The sequence below is a fragment of the Nicrophorus vespilloides genome, unplaced genomic scaffold (assembly GCF_001412225.1).
Source record: "Nicrophorus vespilloides isolate i.1.1-1 unplaced genomic scaffold, Nicve_v1.0, whole genome shotgun sequence".
NCBI classification, from domain to species: Eukaryota; Metazoa; Arthropoda; class Insecta; order Coleoptera; family Silphidae; genus Nicrophorus; species Nicrophorus vespilloides.
Genome location: NW_017098544.1, coordinates 29,219 through 57,086, shown reverse-complemented (window position 1 = coordinate 57,086; position 27,868 = coordinate 29,219). Strand labels below are relative to the sequence as shown.

At 26.7% G+C, this 27,868-nt stretch overlaps 1 protein-coding gene across 5 annotated transcripts in view; it reads left to right on the top strand.

Moving 5' to 3' along the window:
• LOC108562723 overlaps nucleotides 1-26,777 on the top strand; it is a 30,962-nt gene extending 4,185 nt beyond the window's left edge. Inside the window, exons 3-20 of one of the 5 annotated variants that reach the window (XM_017921142.1) lie at nucleotides 416-471; nucleotides 6,635-6,840; nucleotides 6,895-7,082; nucleotides 7,145-7,240; nucleotides 7,310-7,512; nucleotides 12,144-12,282; nucleotides 19,163-19,333; nucleotides 20,058-20,385; nucleotides 20,883-21,405; nucleotides 21,544-21,702; nucleotides 22,542-22,666; nucleotides 22,721-22,792; nucleotides 25,470-25,526; nucleotides 25,677-25,712; nucleotides 25,800-25,832; nucleotides 25,902-25,952; nucleotides 26,461-26,514; nucleotides 26,565-26,754. In XM_017921142.1, the coding sequence (XP_017776631.1) occupies nucleotides 416-471; nucleotides 6,635-6,840; nucleotides 6,895-7,082; nucleotides 7,145-7,240; nucleotides 7,310-7,512; nucleotides 12,144-12,282; nucleotides 19,163-19,333; nucleotides 20,058-20,385; nucleotides 20,883-21,405; nucleotides 21,544-21,702; nucleotides 22,542-22,666; nucleotides 22,721-22,792; nucleotides 25,470-25,526; nucleotides 25,677-25,712; nucleotides 25,800-25,832; nucleotides 25,902-25,952; nucleotides 26,461-26,514; nucleotides 26,565-26,586 (2,519 nt within the window). In that variant the 3' untranslated portion in view covers nucleotides 26,587-26,754. Of the gene's footprint in view, nucleotides 1-415; nucleotides 472-6,634; nucleotides 6,841-6,894; nucleotides 7,083-7,144; nucleotides 7,241-7,309; nucleotides 7,513-12,143; nucleotides 12,283-19,162; nucleotides 19,334-20,057; nucleotides 20,386-20,882; nucleotides 21,703-22,541; nucleotides 22,667-22,720; nucleotides 22,793-25,469; nucleotides 25,527-25,676; nucleotides 25,713-25,756; nucleotides 25,833-25,901; nucleotides 25,953-26,407; nucleotides 26,515-26,564 lie in introns of those variants that run through there. The other 4 variants (XM_017921137.1, XM_017921139.1, XM_017921140.1 and 1 more) reach the window with 4 other exon arrangements.
• Nucleotides 26,778-27,868: the final 1,091 nt, after the last annotated feature.

Genomic DNA, 27,868 nt, shown 5'->3' with positions numbered 1-27,868 from the left:
TATCGATGAGCTGTCAGAAGACGGCTATGAATAATCGTTCATTTCTCATCTATTGACAGACAGGACAAATATTGAAGGCAAACAGTTAAAAGTCTAACCGTCGCTAAGAGAAAAGGGAAGATGCTTAATATGTCTTCGGATTTCTGCGTCAACATTACTCCAGACTCGATGGTTTTCTCTTCAAGACAGAAAGTTCTGTTTGAGTTAGAGCAATTTCATGAAACTCGAATGCTCGAGTTGAGAAAACAACAAAACTAAAAAAAATCTCACTCGATCAAAGGCAACCACCAACCGATTGAATTAAAAAAATCATAATAATCAGATTGCTTTGTGTAATGTTCTCGAAATGTTTTGAATAGAGCATACGCATAATGCGTAGCTACTCAACCTGAAATTCCTAACGTTTTTGTTCCAGGAATGCTGAAGGATGTGGCGGAGCGACGCGTGCCATTCAATCTCCTTTTACTACAGGTAAATAGGCCGAATATCCGATAACGCCGTCCGCAATTCGTATTCACCCCACGCTAAAACCAATTGGCAGTATTAAACTCAATGGATTTATAACTCCCGATTAAAATTCCTGACGTGTCTATAGATGACATATATTCATTCGAATGTTCGTAGATCCAAGCCAAGGAATAAGATAAATATTTTATATATAAAAACGTATAAACTATATTTAGAAGATCCTTCATTTGAATATATCTAACAAATTTAGAAATATATACAAAATATTATAAACCAAATTGGTAACAATCATTGAAATCAGAAGTATAATAAAGAAATTCCAATAAATTTAGTGTAAGTTAATTAATAAATTAATTTGAAATGAATCGAGAATTAAACAGTATTCAATTTGAGCATTGAAAATAACCTTAATATAAATTCACAGAACAATTACATTCTCCGGTTATTACGCATTTACTCTAAACTTAAGACGATTTCCAAAACTTACATTGTATGCATCGTAACGTTTCGAATGGAAACTTTTCCAATGTTCCCTAAACGTTTACTTTGGCACTAATATAAAAACATTACTCCAGAAACAATTCTATTCCCTTTCAATACAATTTTTATTTAACATGTAAAACGAATATTTGAAACAACAAAATCTAATATATTAAATTACATTATTACCGCACGGAAAGACTTAAGTTGATAGTCCTTTGGTCCAAATTAAAATGTGTAAATAAATAAAGCAAGATTATTATTAATTATTTTAGAAACTCCAGAAGTAAACAGGAATTCCAATATATTTTATTCTAACTTCTTTTCTGGTAATATGAAAATTGTGATCAAATTATTTTAGTTTTAGTATTTACAACTAAAACGTAAAATTAATCTAAACGTTTATATATTTTTTTTTTAATAAATAGTATTTAAATATTCAAGGTCTAATGGCTTTTTCGTATATTTTAATTGCAAAGAAATAGTGATCTTTTTTTTCTGTCATAATAATTCTGTCTATTTTTTTATTTCAATGTACGAAGAAATATAAAATTTACAACTGATATTTATTAATATACAAATCTAAATCAAAATATATATTTTCTCAAATTTTCTCACTAATCAAATGAAAAAAAATGCTTTTAAGAAAGATATATTTTTTATGTTTGGAAAGGAGATATTTCTTAAACTAAATAACACATACGTAAATAATTTGTTTAAACAAACGCTGCCTGAATTATTCATTTTATATAAATATTTGGAAACTCATTAAAATGTTAAATACTAGAAACGATAGCTTTGAATATAAAGAATAAAAGAAACTTAATTTGAACTTAATACTTTCTGATAACTTAAAAAAATCAATAACACTACTTAAATTTACTAAATCAATTGAGGTCAATAACACTTCGAAAGTATTTAACAGTCGTATTTGTTATTAATAAAAAACATAATTTGTTAATTATTTTTTCTAATTGAAAATAAAATATTCAAAAAGTAACATTTATTTAGAGCAATTAATAAAAAAATAAATATTTTTTTAATTTAAAAAATGTATATAAGAAAAAACAAGCAATAATTTTGTATGCAATTGGATCACTTCTCTATTTCCTACTTTCACTAATTAATATATAAATTTAAGTGATTCTCACGTGCTTAAAATATACTTGACCATTTATTTATGTTCAGAAATAACTCGAATAGTGTGGATAATTTGTTGCGTCTATATCTGTTTGAAACAGTACTAATTGAGGAACCAAATATATACCACACACAACTATACTTGCCTGTATAATGAAAAAGAAATATGATTATTTAAATATTTAAAAAAAACTTTGTGTCGAATTTATTTTTATTTTTCTCAATTAAAATATAGTTTAAACTATAGTGTGAATCCGGATTGACCAAAGCCTCACTATGCGAGGTATTTATTAATAAAAAAAATAATACGTGTTTGTATTTTATTTTTGTAGATACAATTAATTTAAATAATTCAATAATTCAAATGTTGCAAATTGGGACATGATACAACCGAGAGACAAAGTTACCGAAAAGATGAGTTACAATTATTTGTAATTACAAACTTGGGAATACTGTGTACGTTGAGTGGTAAACTGCGGCGTTCATTAATTTCCAATGGTGCCTTAATTAACGGAAATAATTAAAGCCCTAATTTATAAGTTCCCAAATCCTCGGAACTATTGTAATTAATTACATTTAAATCATTCCTTCTCTTTTTAATCCACGTCCGTTCGCCCTTTTCTAACACTCGGCCCTGCGCTAGGAAAACACATTCCAGCATGAATTTACTAACTTTTCGTTGCTTATTCCTACGTGCCTACGCAAATTCAATTTTCCGACTAATCAGATATAGAGAATAATCGCTTTTTCCTAAGTGTCTTAAGTTTAATTAAGTAAATTCACGTTCATGCAATGACATTGAATAGATGGAAAAGCCAATTAGAGTGAATATCATTTATGTCGTAACGTTTTTTTTTTCTGTTGCGTTGATGTAATTCGGAATTAATGAAGATTTCGCGAGAAACTGAGCCGGCGAAGCTTTAATTTCGTTTTTAATTCTCATACCATGTCAATGTCAAATGAACCTTACCTATTCCGAAGCTCAAGATTTTAATTGCGTTAAAATACAAATTGGAAAAGTTTGTATTGAAGCTGAACTGAAGTAATTTAAATGAGTATGAGAGCAAAACTCATCAATTTACATAAATACCAACAAAGTATAAGCGAAGAAAATACACATTGTGATCAATAGTAAAGGTTTTATTTAAATTTGTTTGTAATAAATTTATTCAAAAATGTATAATAAGAAAAAAACTAAACATTTAGAATATAAACATACAAACATATTATAATATAATACAATTTATTGTGTCCAGAATAATAAAATTAAAAAATTACATCCATAATATAAATAAAAACAACTATAATAAAAAAAAGGCAGAAAGTCTATCAGAAATGACGGGATGTCGATTTTATTTTGGATTTGAGTTGTTTGGAATAGAAATTAAGGTCAATTTAGAATATTTTAAATAATACATTTCTAAGTGTTATTTCATAGTAGTATTTAAAGTATTATTTCAAAGTGGTATTTTACACAAAGTGTATAAATAATAGTACAGTAAAATTAATGATAAAATCAATAACATAACGTAATAAAACCTAAGAGAAATGTAATATATCTAAATTCCGCTTATATAATAAATATTTTTAAACTTTTCAATCGAATATTAAAAATAATTAAATAATTACACTGAGTTACAATGAATGAAAATAAAATTTATAAAGTATGTTTATTTTATAAAGTTTCGTAGAAAACTATTACTAATACGATTTTCACAAATACGTACATTTGAGAGCTTTGAAAATCAGGTCATTTACAAGTTGCATAACACTGTTTACGAACTGATGCTTCAGAAAGTTAGCTTCTAACTCATAACATGCTTTCCTGTCTTGTTGGCATGGTTTTGATCTAATAATAATTTATTAAATACTATTTTTAATTGGATGGAAAGACTAAAATCGATAGGTCTTTTTTAAATTTAATTCGAATTGTTGTTTTATTATTAGATATTTATTTATTTTTCCACAGGAAAACGCATAAAAATAAATCGCACAAAAAAGGACTAAACATACGTATAAAAATAAAGGATACGTTCCATAATTTTTTAAAACCGCATAAAACTAAATCAATGAGTTACAATATACCGGAAATCGCATAAAATCGCATATATTCTTTCTGAAATGTTTATTCATAATTTTATAAAAACGTTAACAATCAGAGACAAGTTTATTAAATTTCAGAAAAATATAATATAATTCTAAAAAATTTTTTTTACAAAAAATACAGAAATTTTTTATGAGAGTGTTTGGCATAATTTGAGAACTGGTTCAAAATCACTTTCATCGCTAGAAGAGATAGTCAGCATATCAGATCTATGTCCTGAAGATAATGATTCTTCACAAGTAAAATTAGTCTCAACTTCGCACGTTGATTTTTCCCTTTGATTAATCAGTGATTAAACTTTACGATGGCTTTGCTATTTTTTGTACAATTCCTGATATCCAGAAATGCAATTCTGAAGCTCGCGTTGAAACTTGAATGCTCGTTCAGAATTATCATCTTTTTCGATGAAATGGTTTGCCAATTTATGTCAAAACGTGTCAAAATGGCCTAAAATAGTTATTTAAAAAAAATGCTTCTTGAAATAAAAACCGCATAACTTCAAAGAGTACGCATAAAAAGAGGACCGAGTGTATTTAGATTTGCTTCTTTATTTTCATTGGTTTACATTTTCTTTTTAGTTTATTTTGTTACCATTTTATCTATTTCTGATCTTTAAATTATAATATTTAATTATAATCAGTTTAACCGAAGTCTGTGATTTTTTTTATAATATATTAAAATAAATGCTAATATCAGCAATTCTACAAGAACTATTTATTAAAACAAAATAAATATATTAATTATTATTTGATGCCATTATATACATTACTTGTTGATTTCAATAATTTATATGCAATTTGTATAATATAGTTAAATCTATTTACATAATGCAAAATATTTATTTAGCGTTCATTTTATTTGCAAACTATTTTATAATAACATTCAGTAAATGACAAAATTGTATTATTAATCGAGTATTTTAAAACCGCATAAAAATAATCGATACTACATACACATTCCTGGAACTTACATTTATGTTGTCTCTTATCTAATTTAGTTCACAAGTCTACCACTTCAGTAATTCGTTATAAAAATATAACGAGGAACGAGTATTTTCTAAATATATAACAAACGTAATAAATCATGAATGCAATAAGTATAAAATGCAAATTTTCATTTACTTTAATCAAATTATCTTACACTTTTAAATCAATATTGGATGTGTTAGTTTTCAATAATTTTATAATTTTAGTACGGTCTAAGATTTTCTAAATCTTTGTAACGAACATATCTTTTTCATTGTTTTAAGTAGAGTTGAATGTTTCTGCAGTAAAATTAAATTTTCAAATCAATTTTAGAGTAAAATATAACTAATTGAACTTCAATAAGATTCCCAAGTGTCCAAAAACTATACATCAAGTATAAGCAAAAAAAAAAACATTGTATAAATAACAAATACTTCTATTTAAAAAGATTTGAAACAAAATAAAAAATACATTGCCTAATGATTTTATTTAATAAATTTAAATAAACAGGATAGAGTGGAACAGAGGAAATTATACTTAAAGGAAAGTTAATCATTGGAAAATGGTATAGGGAGAATGTTTACAGTTAGGGAGGATGTTAGGACTTCGAGAAATGCAAAACTCCAAGAGAGAGTTGATGCTGATTTCATTGGAAATACAGTTAAGGGATTCTATTTTAATAAATATTTTAATAAATTTATAATTCTAACATTAATTACAAAATGCAAGGAATACTTATTAAATAAATCAACTGATATAAATTAACCATATCTATAGTGCTTGTGAAAATATTAATTATTAACCCTTTGAACTCGATTTTTTTTTAAATTAATAAATGAAAATAATGAACTATGGTTAAATTAAATGTTCAATGAACTTGTGTTGAATTTGTGTGAAACAAATTCTTTTATTTTCATTTTTTGTTTTGTTTTTCAAATTAAAACAATCGACTGAGAAACCCAAACAGCAAATGATGATTGTAGCAAATTTGTAATGTCACTCCCAACGTCACATACGGGTACAAAGAGTTAAAAAAATAAAAATCAATTTAACCAGTCCGGGATGACGTTTTCGTAACATTTAATAAAAACGTATGTCTCATCTGAAATATAAAGTTTTGAAACTATGAAATTAAAGAATAAAAATAAATAAAAATCTGTCTTCAAATTAAAAATCAGGCGTCATTATAGGGTTAAATAATTCTGAAGACCTCGGTGGGTCGATAATCCAATAGTCCAATAAAAATATGTAATGTGCATTTATTAATTAATAAATAATAATAATATTATTTATATTATTAAATTCAATTAAAAAACATAAACATATAAAAACAAATATTAAAAAAAAAACCGTTTCAAAACATTACAGTCCTTATTTAATTATTATTATACAATAATGAGTCAGTTAATAGGTTACTTAAGAACTAATTAAGCATTTTTTTATTTTATAAATAATACATGTTCTTATTTTATTTTAGATTTTTAAATTAGAGGGTTTAGTGTGCATATGGATTATACTTTGGACTGTTGCGGCTTTATGTATTTCGTGCAGCGTTGCGAGCCAAATCTGTTGCCCGAGGAGAGATCTCCAGAGACGTCAGGACCATTCATCCTTAAGTCCTTCAGCCGAATCCAACAAACGGACTCTCTCATGCTACCTGTACATCTTACTCGTCCTCCTAATGTAAGATTTTTGTAACAAGTAAACAAACAAGAACACAGTAATTTTATATTTAAGAGGCAACATTGTACTTATGCTTACAACCAACGAGATTATTTCTAAATCCATAATGGATTCGCCGAACCGAGCGAAGACAATTATCGAGGATCTGCAGAAGTACGTTAAGAATACGGACATGCAAATCTCATTTGTGACTACAACTGCCGCGGAATTCACCACGCAGGCCATTGATGAAGATTTAGAAGGTGAAAGTATTGCTCGAGTGAAAAAGTTTTTACGCTGACGTGGATTTGCTCCCTCCTTTCAGATACCAAAGAACTTATTGGTATTCCGTTTCAAAAGAATCTGGCTGACGCGTTTGGCTTACTAAATATCTTCGAAACCTTGAGAAACATTAGGACAGGTAAGTTTTTTTTGTGTGTTACTCTTTCACGATTCTTACTATATGAATGCATTATTTATCTATTTGTAGAAAGTGATAACATTTCGAAACGCGTTAAATACATTATGCAAGAGTGCCAATTGGCCAGGGAGGCTTCGAAATTATTACAAGAAAAGTTGGATAAATTGGTGCCGCTATTGGGTGCAATGCATGACTACTGTTCTCAAAGAGATCGGACTTTGTGTGAAACTTTGATGTCTGATGGCTTGGTTGTCAGTTATAATACAAATGAGGTATGTATGTTACGATTATTGTGTAGTTGAGAGGCTTTCGAATGGAACAATAATAAATCATTGCGACAAGATCTTTCACAATCCAATGCGTCGCGTGGTTACTGCTTCACGCTTCTGCAGATGCATAATAATCCTATATATAAGTTATGCAATGCAATACCAATAATATGCATCGATAACAAAATACGCGGGGTAAATTCCAGTCACACATGAATTTATAAATGTATTTGGTTGAATATTATTATAATTTACATCGATTTATGAATAATTTACTTGAATAATATCATATCAATTTACATTCCTATATTTCTCTTGAATTAATAATAAACAAAATTTATTGAATAACAATATACAAGTGGCTATTGACCGCAGTCAATAAATTTGAAATCATAATATTGATATTTATTATACAAATTGCTTCTAAACAAATAAAAATTATGTATTTAATCATTAAAATAAAAGAAAAAAAGATTAACATAACAATTTATTGACCAAATATAAATATTAATTATAACAAAGATAAATGACTGTGGCTAGAAGATACATTTGTATTTTATAATGAACTTAACATAATATCACTTTTCGAATAAATAATGTGTTTAATTCAAAAAATAAATCCGTCGCTCTAACTGAGATATTACAATTTTAAGGAAGGAAGCGACTTTGGACTAAGTGTATATAAATTGAAGGGTTAGGATGAGATAAAACTAGGGTTTATACAGAAACCAACTTCTTTAAAAACCATTTTTCGAATCTCCAAATTAAACCAATTTTCGAATTTTCACAAAAAATAGAGAAAAAAGATTTTTACGAAGTTATTTCATTCTTATTTACATATGCAAAATTAAAAATAATGTCTACAGATTTATTGCATATACGAAATTTCCGGAAATAGAAAAAAAACTCTCTCTTGCTACCAAGCTGGGTTCAATTGTCTTAAATAATGATTCTAAATCTAAAGGAATCTCCTTTTTTTTTGTACCCTCTAATTCTAAAATCTCCTTTCTTTAGTGTCTTGATGCAGCACAATCACATCTTGTTTGTTTTTCTTCATCACCGTTTTATCATCATCGCATTCATCTTCTATTTAATAATATCGATACAATCTTGCTAATATTTCTTCATTTAAATATCTCACTTTTTGAAACTAGTGGAAGAAATATGTGAAACTCTTTTGTCAAAACGTATTTATATTTTGTAAATATCAATATGATATTTCTCTTAGGAACGACAACATTAGAACTGACTCGTCAAAATAGAACGTTTGAGAGTCAGGGAAAAATTAAACATTTTTGCCTAAAATACCTAATATTTCATTAAAATATTATTATATAATTTTTAGACACGTTTTTTACCTAAAATTGAAAAATTATATTAGTGAAACAGTAATTAAAATAATTTATTGGTCAGATTAATAAATAATATAAATTCAAAATAAATAAAAATTAGAAATATTCTGTCACAATATGAATAAAAATAACAACAAAAATATATACATATATAAGGAAATTCAATTAATATATCAAATAGATTTTAACGTTAAATAATAAAATAATAGTTTCATTTTATATATACTTATATAAACGTCTATTAAATAAATATAGAAACTGCGATATTTATATTTCTATCCTATAGGTAATAATCTATATATTATTTGAAGGTTTATTGGTTCTAATTGGAATTGAGGGTATCCATAAATATTAATGAGGTACGGGTTCAACATCATCAGTCAAATCAAAATGCCATAGGGAAAGGTATATTAAGACAAATCCTCTGGGATGCTGATAAACCTATGTTAAGTGATTAACAAGATTTCAACCACTTACCCACAAAATCTGCCATCTTAGTTAATAGTTAATCAATTATACTAAATGCATCAATAATATAATTAAAAATGGTATTTAAAAAAATCAAAATATTAATATTTGAAAATAAATTTGTATTGGTACATTTTGATAGATAAATTTAAATAAAAGTAGAAATAAATTATATGTACTTGGAAAATATATGTTTACAAAATAAGTCAGAACAAGATCCATTCCAGATGGCTGTACATAATTTAAATTCAAGTTTTTGGCCACATTTCACGACGCTATCATCAGTTCTCCTCCAACGCCAGAAAGTATTTATCTATTAAATGAAGACAAGTTCGCATTCTTTATGCGCGATAAAAATCTGCAATATTTTATATTAACTGTACATTTCAGAATAAAAATTCCCCTCATCACTTCAACACACGTTCAACCGCAATGCAAAAAATGTGCCTAAAACTTTCACGAAACTGCGAAGCGATTTATTGATAGTAAAATGTATTTCTTATTTTCAGCACCGACTGAAATTACTTGTTTTATTTTTTAAGTACGGCATTTGTTGTTCGATTCAATGCTTTTTCTCCTTAATGTAAAAGATTCCCAGTTTTGATCTGATTTACTGAAATCAGGTAGAACTAATTCTCGTTCTTGTATCGATTTAATTTAACTGAATTAAATAGACCGCCGATTGCAACGAAAAAGGTGTTGTTTTTTACGTATTTAAATACAACTATTCCTTTTACGCCTTTTACTCTGTGTTACTATTATAAACAGTAATATTATACATTACAAAAGTAATAACAAAATAATGTATGATTTATATTTGTAAACGTTTATCACTAAAAAAAGAAATAATAGGGCAGAATGTCTTACGTCGATATCAATTTGGTCACAATTGTGACTAATAAAGATTATTATTATTAGAAATAATTTTATATCATTTTTTATATTTTTAAGAGAAATATATATTTTTGACTATTTCAATGCGATTATATAATTTTAAACTTATATATTTAATAATTGATAAAAATCGACAAATATCTATGCAATACATACACTAGCTTATTTAGAGTGCATACTAAATGCTTACGGTTAATGGGCTAATACCTTAATTATACAAGTTTAAAGCTTTTGTGAACTTAGTACATGCTCATTAATTTTCTCGCTTGCAAACTTTTTAACAAAAACAAACAAAAAACATCATTTTATATCGACTAATACTAATTCCAGAATGTGAAAGAAATGTTTGTAATTATATTGAATCTTTTTTATATACTCAAAATAACAGCTTCATAAAATTGTAAATACTATATTTTGTAGACAATTAATACATTGTCTTAAAATTATTTTAATCACTGTTTTTTTTATTTATTATTCTTGAGACAAATGGAAAATAGTACTTTATCAAATTTTAAAGAGAAAATTGGTAAACAGAATAATTGTTAGATTTTCAGTTATTCGGCTAAAATATTTATTCAAACAATTTGCTACTATTTATTTTTATAATTTTTTTTAATGTTTTCAATCCAAATTAATTCATTTTTGGTATAAATATGTACCACATATGAGTACTTCAAATTAATTTGATTAGTCAATGCAAGTTATTATTATATAAAATTTAACTTAGCAATGTTCCAGATTCTATAAAATGAAGTATAGTAGACAAATACAATAAAAAATCCATTTTTTTTATAAAGTTAGTTTTAATTTTACTTGTAAATTACTTTAATAATCTTCCAAAAGTTTTTAATTTTAATGAGAAATTTTAGTTCATTTGAAATACATTTACAACTTATAATTGAAATTTTAAAATTAAATTATTATTATTTGGAGCAGCAGTTGACTTTTTGTTTCAGTAAGTTTTTTTTTGTATTGCAATAAATATTATACACATAAATTTAAGACTAAGTAATATAGTAAAATGTTTGTGTTATTTCTTTATAAAAATTAATAAAAATCTATTTAGATCAAAGTTATTAAACTGTTTAGATTTCAATTTTATTAAATATGATTGATTTGTTATCAAATCCTATATAGGTATTCCCCGACTTACAAAGTATTTCCGTTCCAAAGGGTTGTTTGTAAGTTGGGGGAATTTAAAAAATTTCAGAATATACTTATTTTAACTCACTTTATCATGGTTTTCACATTTCAAAAAATAGATTAAAATAAACAAAATACTTACAAATACTATTTAATGTAGTCATCACAATTATTTAATTAAAAAAGGACAAAAGAAACAAATTCAACAAAACAGATAGTAAATATTCCAAAAATATTATATTTTATCAATTTTTGTTTGGACAGTTAATTTTTTATCACTAATCTCCTTATAACAAGTTAGAGTTTTGAGAATTTTGATCGTAAGTCCGGGAGTTCGTAAGTCGGGGGATACCTGTACTAATTTCGCTAAATCATAAGAAATATTTAAATGACTTACTCGTTGAAGAATTATGTGATGAAAAGTGCACAAATTGATCAGATATTAGTTTAAACTTCTTATACTTATACAAATAATTACATATTAATCACAAATATTGATTAAAATAGTTTTATGAAATAAATGTCATAGTCCGATTGTAAAATATCAAAACAAACCAAATTTTAATTATGCAAACTAAAAATAAATTCTAAATAGTTAGTACACAATTTTTCAATAGATAATAGTTTTTTCCGGTTTATTTTTATGTGGTTTAAAACAGTCCGATATATTGGGGTATTATCGTACATCTAAAATTATTATTTTTTAATAATATACAAAAACTATTAGTATAGTCCATGTTAAATATGATATATATTGTATAAAATCTTAATTTCTAGGTATCTTCAGATGTAAAATTAAAATACCTTGCGGGCGTTTCGACGAACTTTGAGCTGAACAAGAACCTGCAGGAAGCGGAAATGAACTATAAGGCAGTTCCCGGAAGGGTGGCCGAAGACACGGCTCCTCAAACGGAGGGTGAGTAAAGTACTGAAGGGAGCATTTCGATGTGCCCCATTTGATTCACCACTTGATTGATATGTTAATTCACATTTAATCTTCATGACTCAAATATGCGACACATCTGGGTCGTTTTTATTTTCTCTTTTTACACTTCTCCATTTTCGTTTTTATTCCCGTATTATTAACGCTCATATGCCGAACATATTAGATAGAGTTTCGCTGCTGCAAAATAAAAAAAAGTACATACGCAAATACGAAACAGGGGGATCGTTAAAACATGATGTTCTACTTTCAATTATTTCAAGAATTATTTATATGGCGTTCGTTATTTCCATAATCACAGTACTCATTAATTTTTTTACACATTACTTTGCAAGTATTATAATTTCCGTGTAAAGTATTCTTCTTCAATTTATTTGCATACGTTAAATATTTTTTTGTTTGGTCATGAATAAGTGTAATATATCCCGTGAAAACTTATTACATTTTAATTTGTAATATAGATATAGAAAAAAAACATTGAAAATATCAATTGATTCAAGTTAATGTTGCAACATCTGCTCCGTTTTCCGGCTCAGTTATTTTCAGTAGCTGAAAGTTAGTCGTTTATTAGATCCTTTCGGTGATTATCGATTTTCCCAAAAGAAATGCCGTCTCCAAACTCCGATTGGTTTACATCATCCGTCCGCACTTAGTTTTTATTTATAATGTCTCCATCATAATCCATCCATCTATAGTAATATAATACCCAGAAATGGATTATAGAATTCCTAATGGTTTTACAGAATTGATTATATATTTATATAATAATATAATAAAAAAACAAATTGAATTATTCACTGAACGTAACAAAAAAATACTGATATGCATTCTAAATATTTATATGACTACAATTATTTTTAAACATAACAATTCAAATACAAAAGACTCTCGGTTATCGAACATACAGTAAAATTGTTCGAAAACAGAAATTGTCTAAAATTGTCTCGAACCCCAAGTTATTGCTAAATAATTGTAAAAAAAAAAATTAAAAACAATATTGAATAATATTCAACATATAATAGATAATACTTCAATAATTTAATTTTTTGTACGGGAACCGAGGCATTAAAAAAATTACTGGTATTTACATACATTGCTAATAGCAAACCGATAAATTAATAATGGGTTGATTACATTTTAAAAAAAATATATTGTTTTCATTGATTATTAGATATTAAATAATTGTGTTCCATAAATCAATTACTTTGTACAATTATGCAACTGAGAAAGATATTAATGGATAGAACATAAATTGTCGCAACGTTCAATTTTTTTGGTATTTCCAATCAAAGAAAGGCTTTCGGAGTGAAACGGATCCGTTAAATAGATTTTAAATTCCGCGCCGCAACCTCAATAAGCGAAAGAACCTAGGACGAATGACGACATAAAAGAAGCAACGCAAAAACGGGAAGAATCTCCGCACGGGAAAAAAATCTATCTCTCGTTCATTAAAGAGATTGATTGATATTTTTTCGACTATCCCTGATTGCCGGATCTTTTTCTCTTTCATTAATAAAAGCGCTCACAAAAGCTCTATGAACTTAATTAATTAAAAGTGTATCGTAGTTTATCGATATAAATCTATCATTTTTGTGTGTTCTGCAAATAGTTATTAACGATACGTATTACGTAATTCCTTTATTCCCAATTTATTTGTTTTTTGTTTCTTTATACAAATTATGATATATGAATCTAAAGTTCGGTTTACAGAATTCCACATACTAAAAGACAGTAATAAATAGATTAGTTGTATTAATTTTAGAACTATAAATAAAATACGTTTATTAATATTTAGAATTTTGTAAATAAATATAAATAAAGTTTATAAATGTAGAAAAATTAAAAATATCCATTATACGTACAGAAAAACCTCACGGACTATGTGATATTTTAATAATTCACTGCAGAGCGGTTTGAAAATTACAAAACAAAATTAATTAATTCAGAAAAATAATAATAGTACACATTTTATTGATACATAAATGTTCCTTTTTTCGCATATATATTTCTGTATACTATAATCTTTATAATCCACAACTGTTATAATTAGAATATGTAAGGAATTATGTAAAACAATATGAATTGGAAAACTGTGATTAAGTAATTTATGTAAAACCTTCAGAGCTTTGATAAAAAATAATTAGTTATAGTAATAGTCAAATTCACAAGTATTCACGAAATACAATATATTATAAATTTAACTTCAATATTCAGTATGGTTAAACAAAATCCAACATTTAAAAAAACTGTCTTTTCTCACAATACTTCGACAATATTATATAATATTTAGCAGATAACTAAATGATCTCACTTTTTGAAGCTAGTGGAACAATCTGTTGATTTTGTAGTGTTACTAATCCTGCTTGCCATCTCTATTGAATTCGTGTCCATACAGTATGTAATAGCTTAGTAGTAATTTTAGTTTTATTTTTATTTTTTTTTCAATTCACGTAATATGCCTTCACTTGTTAATAAATTCGTCATAAAGCCACAGCTTCTAAACGTATTGGTACAATTTTACAATAATCTGCTTCAATCCACATTTGGGAAGTCCCGATATAATTGAGAGTAAAAACAATACATTCTTTTAAGTATATAAATATTTCCATTATGTCAAGAACAATGATTAATTCTGTTTGTTTCATGAATATTATTATTTAATAATATTCCCGTTTTATGTCAGAGACTATTTTGTGTTAGGACGAAATGTTTAAGTTTCGAATTATATAAATTTCTTTTCAAAAAAAAACGTTTTTAAAAACAGACAAATCCTAATATTCAGGTCATATTTTTCTGTATTTTTTGTTGCAATGCAATAATACTTCGCATAGTACGTCTTCAATCAGTACTAGTACTAGTATACTCTGAAAATTACAAAACTAAATTTTAATTAATAAAATAAATTCTAAAATTAGTACACAAAACTATTTTGATCTAAATAAAATTAAATATTATTACTTCTATGTTAATTTGTAAATAGAATGATTGAATAGATTATTATAATAACAAATTGTGTATTATTCTATTTAAAAACTGAAAGCTTTTTTAAAATATGTATTGATTTTATGCATATCTTCAAGAATATGGCATCTAATATTATTCCTCTACTAAATATGTAAGTGACTTTGTACTCCAAGTTATTCCATGCATACGTCTTCTCTTTCACATTTTTTCTACATCCCGTCCGCTCTCTTCTTACTTAAAATTACCATATTTTGCACTACATAGATAGTACCTATGTATTGCATTCGACCGTGCATTTTCAAACGCATTAATTTTCTTCTTTCATCTTTTTCATTGTTACATGCTTTTCTGTAAGTACATATTTATTTTTTTATTTCATTATATCTAAAAAAATATTATATTATATAATGAAAATACCTACGGTCATTTTGTTTTAATTAAATATTAAGCAAAAATTATATAAAAACCATTTAACATCTCATTTTTTCTAAGTATTAACAGCAGATTTATTTATTATTATAATAAATAATTCGTTTCATTTATTTCTTAAGTATTTTAAACTGAGCAATAACTGAACAATAAACTATTTATTAACTATTTCTGGCAATTGCAATATAAAATTTAGATAATTATTTATGTATTAAATACTAATACTGATACTGAAGAAGTTTGTGAAATAAATATGAATCATAAACATTTGAAAGAATAAAAAATCAATAATCTCATTGAAATAACAGATTAAATTAAATATGTAATAATTATAACTTTGAATCATATATATGTATGTAATTTTGTTTTATTTACAAATCTCTATTGGCTGTAAATTTTGACCGATAGGCTCCTAATACATTCCATGTAAATTCATAAATATTTTATTTCAAGAGAATTGAAGAAAATTTAGTTGCTGTACTTTATAAAGACTTTATAATCTTATATGATATGCAAACCAATAAAATTGTATATGAAACGTTTGATTTATTAATAAAACAGCATTTTAAATCAACGAATTAAAACAGTTTACTAATTTATACATAAACGTGAAGTGTTTTAATGATTAAATATCGTACTCGAAATTCGAGATACAACTTTCCGTTGCATTCAACTTATTATGAAGATACACCAGCGACTGCTAAAGAATTTAATGAATCCGTAATCATATTTCGTGCAAAACTTCCAAGCTGAGTGCATTCTTGGCTTTGCTTTGTAAATGCCCTGGTAATTATTTGCGCTCGACTTGAGTGCATATTCCGCTAATTATAATGTAATCAGTACACATAAACTGCATTCGCATTATAGATAATTTCATTGATTCGCATTTCTCTTAAAGCAATGACGCTATTTGAGGTGTTTCGCCTGAAAGAGAAGAAGTAGATCCAATTTCATCGGTATAGGAGATATTGGCCACGGCGCGTTAATAAATAAATCGAAACGTTAATTTCATTTCGCCTCGCCACCGAATTATCGCTCTTTCTCTCTCACGCTCAATGTATCTTCTTCTCCTCTCGCTTTTCCAACGAAATCAATTTCAATTCGAATTGATTCCGGTGGATCCTATACGAATCCCTCTAATATACACTCACATATACACACTCACATGCATACATATATACATTAACTCACACACACATACGACCGACCCCATCGTGTCCACTATATGCCCTTTCGCCAAATGATACTTCTGCTAATTAAACCGATTAATTGGGTCAGTAGATTTTTTTTATTTGGGAATGTTCACATTAAAATGTACCATTATTGTATATCAAAATAGATTACTATGATCTACACATTTTCTTCATTATCTATAGAATAGGTTAATGATTTATTCTCATTAATTCCATATAAATAAAACTTTATTACAAAACAATTATAACTTATAATGTAATAACAATAAACATAATTTAAAAATATACAAAACTTTAATTTCGCAATTGAAAAATATAGTTCAAAACAAAAAGTTTACAAAATTATTTGTATACAAAAATGATTATTTTACGCAGTTAATTACTTTATAGTTCCCGCGGGCCGCATTAGACACATACAATTTATTGGACCTTACTAAATTAATGAAAAATTTAAATATTATACAGTTTATACATTCAATATTTTCAATAATGATTTTATTCAACATTTAAAACAGGTATACTAATAAAAAGAAAAAATAAGTCACTGTTAGTTCTTACTACTATATATATATATATCCATTCGTAGACAGAAAGGTTGTCTTGCTTTCCATTATTTTTAATTGTAATAAAAATACGATCCAAATATGAAATTTATATTTTTATAATGATTTCCAAAGTTTTGTAAAACATTATTTTATTCTGAATAGTACAAATTTTGAAATATAGATTCATTATAATCAAGATTACAAATTTCAAAACAAGTTAAATTTTAGTTCAAAAAAATAATGATGCAATCGATTAGTCCGGTTTTAAACAGCGGAATCGATTATCCGGACTATGCGAGGTATTAAAATTGTCATATATTTTAAATGAGAATGTAATGATGTAATCTATGTTCTTATCATTGTTACATTCTGACTTCTCATACTAATCGTGAACACTTCGATAAATGAACATAATTTTGGATGAGTATGTAAAATATGTGGTACCCGGAGGGGTTGCATGTTTGGAATTGCTGCAAATATGATAAAGCTGAAGCGACCGCTTAGTCCGGAAACTGAAGCAAAATTGTTGGAATCTACATGGGTAGAAAGATAATTTCACCTCGTTACGTAAACTGTACCCGTTAAATTATAATAACCTTATTCACTTAAGCGAATAAAGCCGCTTTAGCTTCGAAACAATAACATCAACAAATATATACATCATGTGTATACCTGATACTTTTGCTTAGATTTCTCAATTAAAGCTTAATTTATATCTGAATGAACTCAGAAAATTTCAATAAACTGATTATAAAAAATACCCAAAATGTATTATATAATTTAAAATATATATATACAGTGGAACCTCGCATAACGAGCATTTCGCTTATCAAGCAAAATGAATTGTAAGAAAAATAACTCGCTTAACGAGCGATGCATAATGAGTGATGATGAGAAGAGAAGTTCCCGATTTTGCGTCTGCTACATTATTTTTAAAATTTGTGTACGCATATTATGTGTATTTTTGAATATGTTTCATTATACGAATAAAAATGCGCAAATTTTGGAAAGGGTTAAACTCGTTCAACTGCATGTATATTAAGTAAAAGTACTTAATATACATGCAGTAATAATTACTATTTTACTCTTTGCGGACTTAGATGTTTTACATCGCATGTTCAGGTTTTTTTGCGAAACTGCTGTATTGCGGCGTAATACTTTGTCTTTAGTTTGAAAAAGACGCGTCTCGCGAATGTTCCTCAGTAATGGATAGGGTGAATATATCCGCCTCTTGTCCTCAAAATTGTATATTAATTACTATTATTGTTTTAATATTCTTCAATAATAGTTTATTGAACATTTTACAACTTAAAATTAATAGTAAAATAATTTAAAATCTGTCTCCCATAGCTATATAGAACATCTTAAATCTACATTTTTATTGACCATAATTATTAGCTATTTACAACAAATTATTTGACAACAACAGTGATTCAATCAAAATGTTTCACTTAAATTCGACATGTTAATCTTAATACTTTATTTCCAAAATGTTTATAATATTTTACTGATATTTCAAATAATATTAATAATTTAATAAATAAAATAACTACTCATATTTTATTTAATAAAATTTTTTGTTAATTAAGTATTAGAAATTTTTAAATTCTGTTAATAATATTATTTAATTATTCGTTCTAAAGAGTGTTAATATTATAATAAATAAAATTGTATACAGAACAATTTGTTTAAAATGTACATATAAAAATTATTTGTTCACAGAAATTCGTAAACTTCTTCGCAGACATAGAATAAAAATCTATAAAGCTCTAAGGATGCTGGGAGACTTATCTAGTTCCATGATATCGAGCATAAAAACCACAAGCAGGAAAATTGTCCCAACGCTCGAAGAACTTGCCTCTGGGGACGTGTGGCGATATCTGGTGGTGCTTGGTAAGTTATCTTTGACCTCATACACCACGTACCGCCCTTTTACAAAAATATAGACACAAGCGCGGTAATCCAAACACTGAAAGTGATTCCACACACAAAAATCTATAATCGAAATGATATTATATTGACGCAGTTATTTTAGTAGTTTCATTTTCCAACAAATACACATTACGTAATCGATTTAATCTACTTTTATTTATTAATTTATAATAAATATTGTTACATCTGTTTGCAATATTTCTCAATATTTTGAAAAAAATATCTATTTATATGTACAAATAGTAAACTATATAAATGTTCCATTTAGTATTAGATATTTAAAAATCAAGAGCAAATATTGATTTATAATCACTGATATGTGACTGAAATTATATGGATTTATTCAATATTTTTACATTTTTGCACCTGGTAATGAAATATTATGAAAACTATTATTTTATGAGATTGATAATAATAAAAACTAAATAATATTAACAACTTTCAAAATAAATTATATATATAGATTATATATATTATATATTTAATTATAATAAAATTAAAGTTCATTATTCTATTATTTAAAAAATATTGAATAATCTGCATGAATAGATTTAGATGACATTTATCAATAATTTTGTAATCGATAATTCTATTTATATGCAAATACATCAGTCATATATAATCATTAATGTAAATCAAATACATTATAATATATAATAATTTATGTGTTCTCTGTATTTATCAGGTATTGCAATTTTCACATTCATCACATGGATATTTCTCATATGCGGAGCACCTTCAGGATGCGAAAGTCCCCATAAAACAATAATTCCATATTTAATTCTAGGATTATCTCTTGCTTCATTCGTATCCCTCCTGCTTCTCGTCATTGCAGCCGCCTCCTTTCTGCTCGCTGTCCACGGCACAAATTTCATATGCAACCCACTATACGATCCCAATTACTTAACTCTCTCGGAAATACTCGACGACGAAGGTTTATTATATCGCGATGGAGGATATTTAAAAAAAATCTTAAGTACGAACGAATCTCTGCTTACAATGGATATATTGAGGTACGTTATTACAAATATAATATTAGTATTTCTGATATAACATGGTACTTACGTTCAGAGAAAATATTGCGTTGCGCGATTGGGGACTAATAATAAAAATAATGAGAGTTATTAGAATTGTCAAACATAACATTTGAAAGTCTCTTAAACTTGAGTATTTATGATAGCATGATATATGAATATGCTGCATATAAGGTTCGGGTGAAATTCTCTAATCGTCTTAGAAGAAAAATGTACCGTGTTATACTAGAGATACCTGCACAATACAAATATACAAGATAATATATAACACTTTTTTTGTATCCATGAACCATTAATTCATGTAACTTAGAAAAGTAAAAAATAAACAATTTATTACTTTAATATGACAAACTACCCTCAAGTAAATAATTAAAATTACAAAAATGAAACGGTTTTGTGTCATATCTTGTATATTTGTAGCATTAAATATACCTGTATTTATAATTGGATGTATAAGAAATAACTTATTTTGTTAGAAAAATAGAGAGAAATGCAGGTGCGTATTCCACCTTTAAATTAGGAAATAAAATAAACCTCTTCGAACTGATAGACTTTGACAAATGGTCGGATTTGAATACTACCATAAATAGGTTTAGGATTACGCAAAGAACTGCAAATATTTTCACATTCGGACAAGAATCAAATTTGAAAGATTTAGTCGCCGCGACCAGAGTGAACCTCACTAATTACAGGTCAAAGATATTATCGCCTGTCACAGTTAAGGACCTGAACGGTTTAATGGATCAAGCTTATGCCGTGGCAAAGCAAATTGTTGATACTCGAACCGCAAACCGCTTGGAGAAGTTCATTTTGAAGCTGAGGGACGTCCTGAATAACGAGTACAAGATAATGAGCCAATTCAAGGAGAACATTCTGTATGATGTGACCGCATTGGAGGTTGTCTTGGTTCCATTGCGCGAGAAAACGGAGCTCGTTTTAGGGAAGCTCAGGCAGTTCGCCGGTGCGGTTAATGTAGACGGGAATAGAATTGCCGAAAAGGTACGTGCTAATTGGGCCGAATTAAATGAGCATCCCTCGAGGATACAAAAATTAAAGCAAAACTCTCATCAACGCCGCCGTCCCTCCACGCAATTAAATCATTTCGCGTTTTCAAAATTGGAATTTTACAATTCGCAGGTCATTTACAACTACTCGAACCATTTGATCGACTATTTGGACCAGTTCAGATCTCATGTGCATTTCGAAATTGAAAGGAAAGTGGCGAGAACTAAACCGCTTTGGGCCATCTTCGTCTCGACACGGAACTGCCTCTGCCCCGAACTGATTGACCCGTTGGTAATTAACTTATTCACTAATTATATAATATTTTCGATATCCTATATAAGATATCAGCGAGGTGTATAATACAGTTTCATGTACAAAATCCTAGGCATTCTATGTTATACCTCATGGAATTTGGCAAATTATACAAAATAATAATATTATATACACCGCCCAGATCAGGGGTCGGCAACTGCGGCTCTTTTGATGAGAAATTGTGGCTAAAAAAAGTCGAATGTTAGGTAGATTGTATATAAAAATAATTTTAATAATGAAACAATTTTTATTTTCTGACAAACAAAAATAATCATATTAATTATAATTATTTTGGCCAAAAAGATCAATAACCATAAACCCTATAAATAGTTGTAAATAATTACAATATTTTTATATATTTAAGTTTTTTACTTCTATATGTTGTGAAATTAGTAAATATTATTATTCTTTAATATACAGTGGACCTCCGTATATCGCTGTTAATACCTTAATGGTTGTAAGAAATCGTGTTATACAAGATTTTTTCTCGTATAAGACGTATAATGTTTGGAATTACTATTGACATATTTGTGTTGTACGACAATCGCGTTATATAAAACAACCGTCCCAATATTTTTAGCGCGTCGTAGGAATTCGTGTTATAGTCTACTATACTTTATACTCGATAATATAAATTATATTCTCATGTCATTCACAGATTAAATTAAATGAATCTGTATAGGATTACTAGATAGCAGTCATCCAATCCTCTTTGCTAATACAAAATCAACATTACATGAAATACCTAAGCAATATAGGTTGCTTCCGATATTCTATAGGTTGCCCTAATATAAACATTTATTTCTTTCTTTATACAGAATGCTCTCTCGTTCTCATGCTTCTGCTGTATTTTTTCCATGATTTGCATGGTCCCAATTGCGAGACGGTTGATTCATCACTACAAGATCAGCAGCGATAGTCTCAAATCTATAATTGCCAGTTCGTAAGTAAACTTGATTAATTGCAATTGTGCACGTCTGATAATGATTGTTTGCAGGAATGCCAGTCCGAGGGAACAAATTTGGGATGATGTACAACCCACAATTTCTAGCATTCCTTCTCATCATAGGTAATTATTGCATTAGAAATTAGACCAAAGGAAAATATTATATAATCAAATAATTTTGATAAACTATATTATTTATTAAAAAGTCAGAAAAAAATAATGTTGCTCTCTTACCAAATCTAGACTAAGGTCAGTTTCTATTTAATGCCTACTACATAATTAAATTATTGTTTATACTAATTTATATTTATTATACAGTAGAAATAAAGATTATTATGGTAAGTTGAAAAATTAGGAGCAAATGAAGACTTAAAATAACTTCTACATGTAATTTTAATAACTATTCTATAAAAAGAAGGCGTTAGATAAAGATAAAAATGTTTTGAATTTATCAAATCTCGTTTAGACTTAAATTATTTCCTAAAATACAAAAGGAATGATTAGTATTACTTCATTATTATCTTATTATTATATCATTTATCTATGATTATTTTTCGATTTTTCTCGAGAATTACTGATCTAGTACTTATATAAAAAATGTACAAACAATTATAAATTGTACAACCCCTTATCACGTTATCATGCAACTTTTTAAATTATTCATGAAGTTTCTGTATACGTCTTCATGGAATAGGTTTTTTCTACTATTTTCTATTCAAAAATTAACGCATATTTATTACATAATAATCTAAATAAATAATAAGATAATCTTTATACAATAAATTTTAAAAATAACTAGACACCATGAATCATACTTAATAACTATAATTCTCACTACAAAAATCATAGGTATAACACCCATCCATGTCATACTTATGTTGCAATATTTATATTTCACGAAACATTAGAACCACACCTTAAGATTCTATCTTTTAATAACAGTACAGCTTACATCTTGAATTTGTAAATTAAATTTATGTGTTTTATTGATATATTCTATTTATACTTATCACTATTTAATTGCAATTTTGTTACACTTATTCTTCTAGAATAATTTAAAATTACGAAATTACATTTTTTTCTTAAATTAATATTCTAAGGCATTTTCACAAATTCGTTAAAAATTCAATAAATATTTAATTCTTTTAAATGTGATTTGTACTTTATCATGAACTTCATTAATGAAATGAATTTTAGAACATTCTTCATTCTCCTAATGATTTGTATAATATTAATAATTTTATTCATTAACGTAGCTTAATACACATAATTGCAAAGGAAAATAAAGTTTACATAGATAATTTATTTAATATAAATTATGTTATCAAATCTCGAACCTCTAATACACGTAATTCTTTAAAAATTGTAAAGCATGTTAAAGAAAAATATAGTTTAGAAAGAAATATTTAGAAAATAAATTATTCAAATTTACATTTTGTATGCAACTTTAAAATAAAATATTAAAACTGTTAAAATATTTGCAGTTTGCTTATAAATATATACATTCATTTGTAGCAACTTCAAATTGATAGTATCAAATAATATATGTGGACGGTTTTAGTTAATGCTAGTATAAAGTTTGAGAATTATTACATGGAGAATATAACACAGAAAATGCAATAATTATAGGAGTAAATTGTATATATATATATAATATTTTCAACAGCATAAAAAATATTTTTGTATATTTTATACAATTTATTTATTTTGGATATTAGGAAAAACATGTATTATACTGATCCAACCGAAAAGCTATAATTAAAAACACAAAAAATCTATGAGTGAGTCATTAAGCAATTTATATTTTACTGTTGAACTTTCCAATCTAGTGTATATTTTTATTCAATTCGCTAATAATATTAATTGAAGGCAATGGGTATTTTTCTTTGTTGTGGAAATCTAGTTTGATGACACGTTTTGAATATAAAGTCTATGTTGAATATTCACTTTTTACATAATCACATATATTCACTTTCATACATAATTCCCATATGTCTGTTGTTTTGTTTCAAATTTTACCCTATATTTATATAAAAATAATTAAAAATATTTTTTCTAAAATATAATATTAAATTTGCATTATTTTTCAGTTTATTATAATGTTACTGAGATTAGTATTTTTATACAAAGTGTAATATTTAGGAATAACTATATGCAATATGATAAATAAATAAATATAGTTAAAAAATCTATAAAGTTTATTGAACTATTTTGTCAATATTCAATAAAAAAATATTCAGTTTGCATTATTTTAAGTACATAACAGTATCATAAAAAGTTAATAATTTTGAGTTGACTAATTTGATAAAAACTTTTAAAAAATCATCTTCACTTTTGTCAATATTGTTTAATAATTTTATACAATATTATTTTTTTATTAGCATCTACTAAAGACCTGATTCATCATTATTTCTATATCTTAAAGCACACTAATATTATATATGTTGTAATAGCAAACAAAATGCCATGATTTTGGTTTAATAATTTATTTTTAATTGTTGAACTTTCCAATCCACTGTAATATTTTTTTATACAATTCGCTAATGGTATTAATTGAAAGAAATTAACATTTTTTTAAAAAAGTGTAAACGAAAAAACGCAACGAATTAACGTCATTATTTCTGTTTATTATGCAATTCCAGTTTGATGCCGCGTCTTGAATTTTAAGGCGTGTTAAAGTGTGATCGTTTTTCGAATGTGCAACAATTAATATTAATGTCTACATCCTTTCTACTTTACTCTTCATGTGCACATTTAAAAGTTCCCACATTTTTTGTTTCTTTCTTCTCTCTAATTTTAGCACGCCCCGATCGGTCGACCAAATCGCCGAAGAAAGTTCACCATGGGCGAGTCCCAGGTAAATATACGATCCATTTTGATTTAATGTAAACCACGATCTGCATGTGCGATCGCATTACGCAATCCGCATTTGCGGCCGACTCATTCATGATCGTTTCACTTGGTTGCAATCTTTTCGACAACACGCAACCATGGGATCCGGTATCAGGGACTCAACGATTGGTTTAATACCTTCTCCACCCAGGTACGGCGAACAACAACAACAAAAAATATATAATAATAATGTAGCACGGATCCAATTTCGTCTACCCATTTTTATCTTCTTTTGTAGGCCTTCTTTCAATGGTCAACATCCTTCGCCAAGGTGAGACCCGTTCGATGCGTGTGTTATTTAATCTGATTTACTTGTTATGTCATTTCTTTGGGCGAGCAGCAGACCGAGTGTAGCCACGATCGCAGCGATTTCTAGGTCGCGGCCACGAAAGTGAGTTCACTTTCTTATATACGATTGTATATCGTAAAATCTTGAATATAATACGGATTCTTCTATAAAGCACAATAAAAATTCGTATATACAAACCCTAAACTTTTGTTTTAAATTTCAAACAACTTTTAGAAACATAACCGGACTAATCGGGGAACTAAATATAGAAATACCTCATATAGTGCAGGTAAATGATGAACTAAATACATACAAAAAATAAACTTATATAAAGAGATGATTTATGTATAAAAAAATATTTTTTTGTACTAATTTGTTAGAATTTAGTTTTATTTTTGTATGTAATTACGTATTTTTCTGCCTAAATTGAGTACAAATTGTAGGTATTATACTCGAGATTTTACCGTAAAGAAAAATTTAGGGCATACAATTTGCACGATCCATTTATTTGCTTTTTTCTGTTATTTTTCTCTTGTCTTCTTCTTTTTTTATGAAAGTTCAAAGGGCAGAAGCTTAAGAGGATAATGGGGAAATGCGCTTTTTGTTTCAGCAACCGTTACGATTCACTGCGATCTATAGAAAGGACCACTTGGAGAAGCCCCGGGTAAATATTGATCCTGCTAATATGTTTCCTATTATTCCTATTATTTGCAGATCTCCAAAAAGATGGATTTAAGGATGGATGATACGCCAACAATATAAGATGCTGAATTTAAATTTACTTTGTTTCATTAGATTAAATCTATAATAAATAGGAATGTAGTTGATGCGTACTCATTTATTTAATATGTAAATATTATTGTTCTATCCTTATCTCTTAGATAAGCATTATTTATTGCAATGCTTTCTTGTTATTCTCATAATTTATTAACGAAACTATTTTTTAGAATCTGTCAAATTTTAGAATGCTCAGATACTGCGCATTTCAAAATATATTTTTATTTAAATTTCGTGTTCCTGACTGCATAAATTTGAAAAAAATAGATAAAAAAACAAAATACTTACTTACAAATACTTTTCAATGTAGACATCACAATTATATTAATAAAACATGTTAATTTTTATTTTTTTAATCACTATATATCTCCTTGTAACAAGTTAGAGCTATTTGAATTTTGTTCGTAAGTCCGGGAGTTCGTAAGTTGGATACCTGTATTAAATTCCTTATTACAGTCATTACTGCATTTTTATATAAATATATTTATATTACATTAGTTCATTTATATAAAATATACTATTTGATTAAAAAAATAATTGAGTATTGAATAATAATATTTTTTTATTAATATTTTTTTTAATTTTGTGTTAGAATTTATTTATTATGAGAGTTATTATAATTTTTTAGTTTTTATTATTATTATTTATTTATTTATAGCATGATTTTTTTCTTTTGTATTGATGTCTGGCCAATAAATTATTATTATTAAATTAATATCTGGAAAACAATCAAATATTTAGATCAACTTCTAAACAAAATTAAATAAATTATTTACTAAAAATGCTTTAAAGAATATGATCATATCTTATAAAATTTATTATTAAATAAACGTCATCATATTTGTATAAATTTATTATCTGTAAATTAAATTATTTCCGAACAAATATCAAAAATAATACAGCATTATTATTTCATCAAAGTTATTTATTCGATTTTTTTAAATTTGTATTTTGTATTATCTTTATTTTGATTGATTTATTTAAAAAAAATATTGACTCACTTTTAAACACAGGGCTTTGTGTCCATTTTTTGTTTTAAATAATTCTAATATTCTAACAACATTATACAAAGTAGCTCAATAAACAAATGTGTTGTATAAAGATCACAATATGTTAAAAGTTATGATTTCTTACTTCTTATAAAAAAAATATTATTTTAAAGTAAATTTTAAATCATATTGATAATGATAAAAAAAAGTTTGATAACAATGTTAAGTTTATGATCATTACTGAATTAAAGC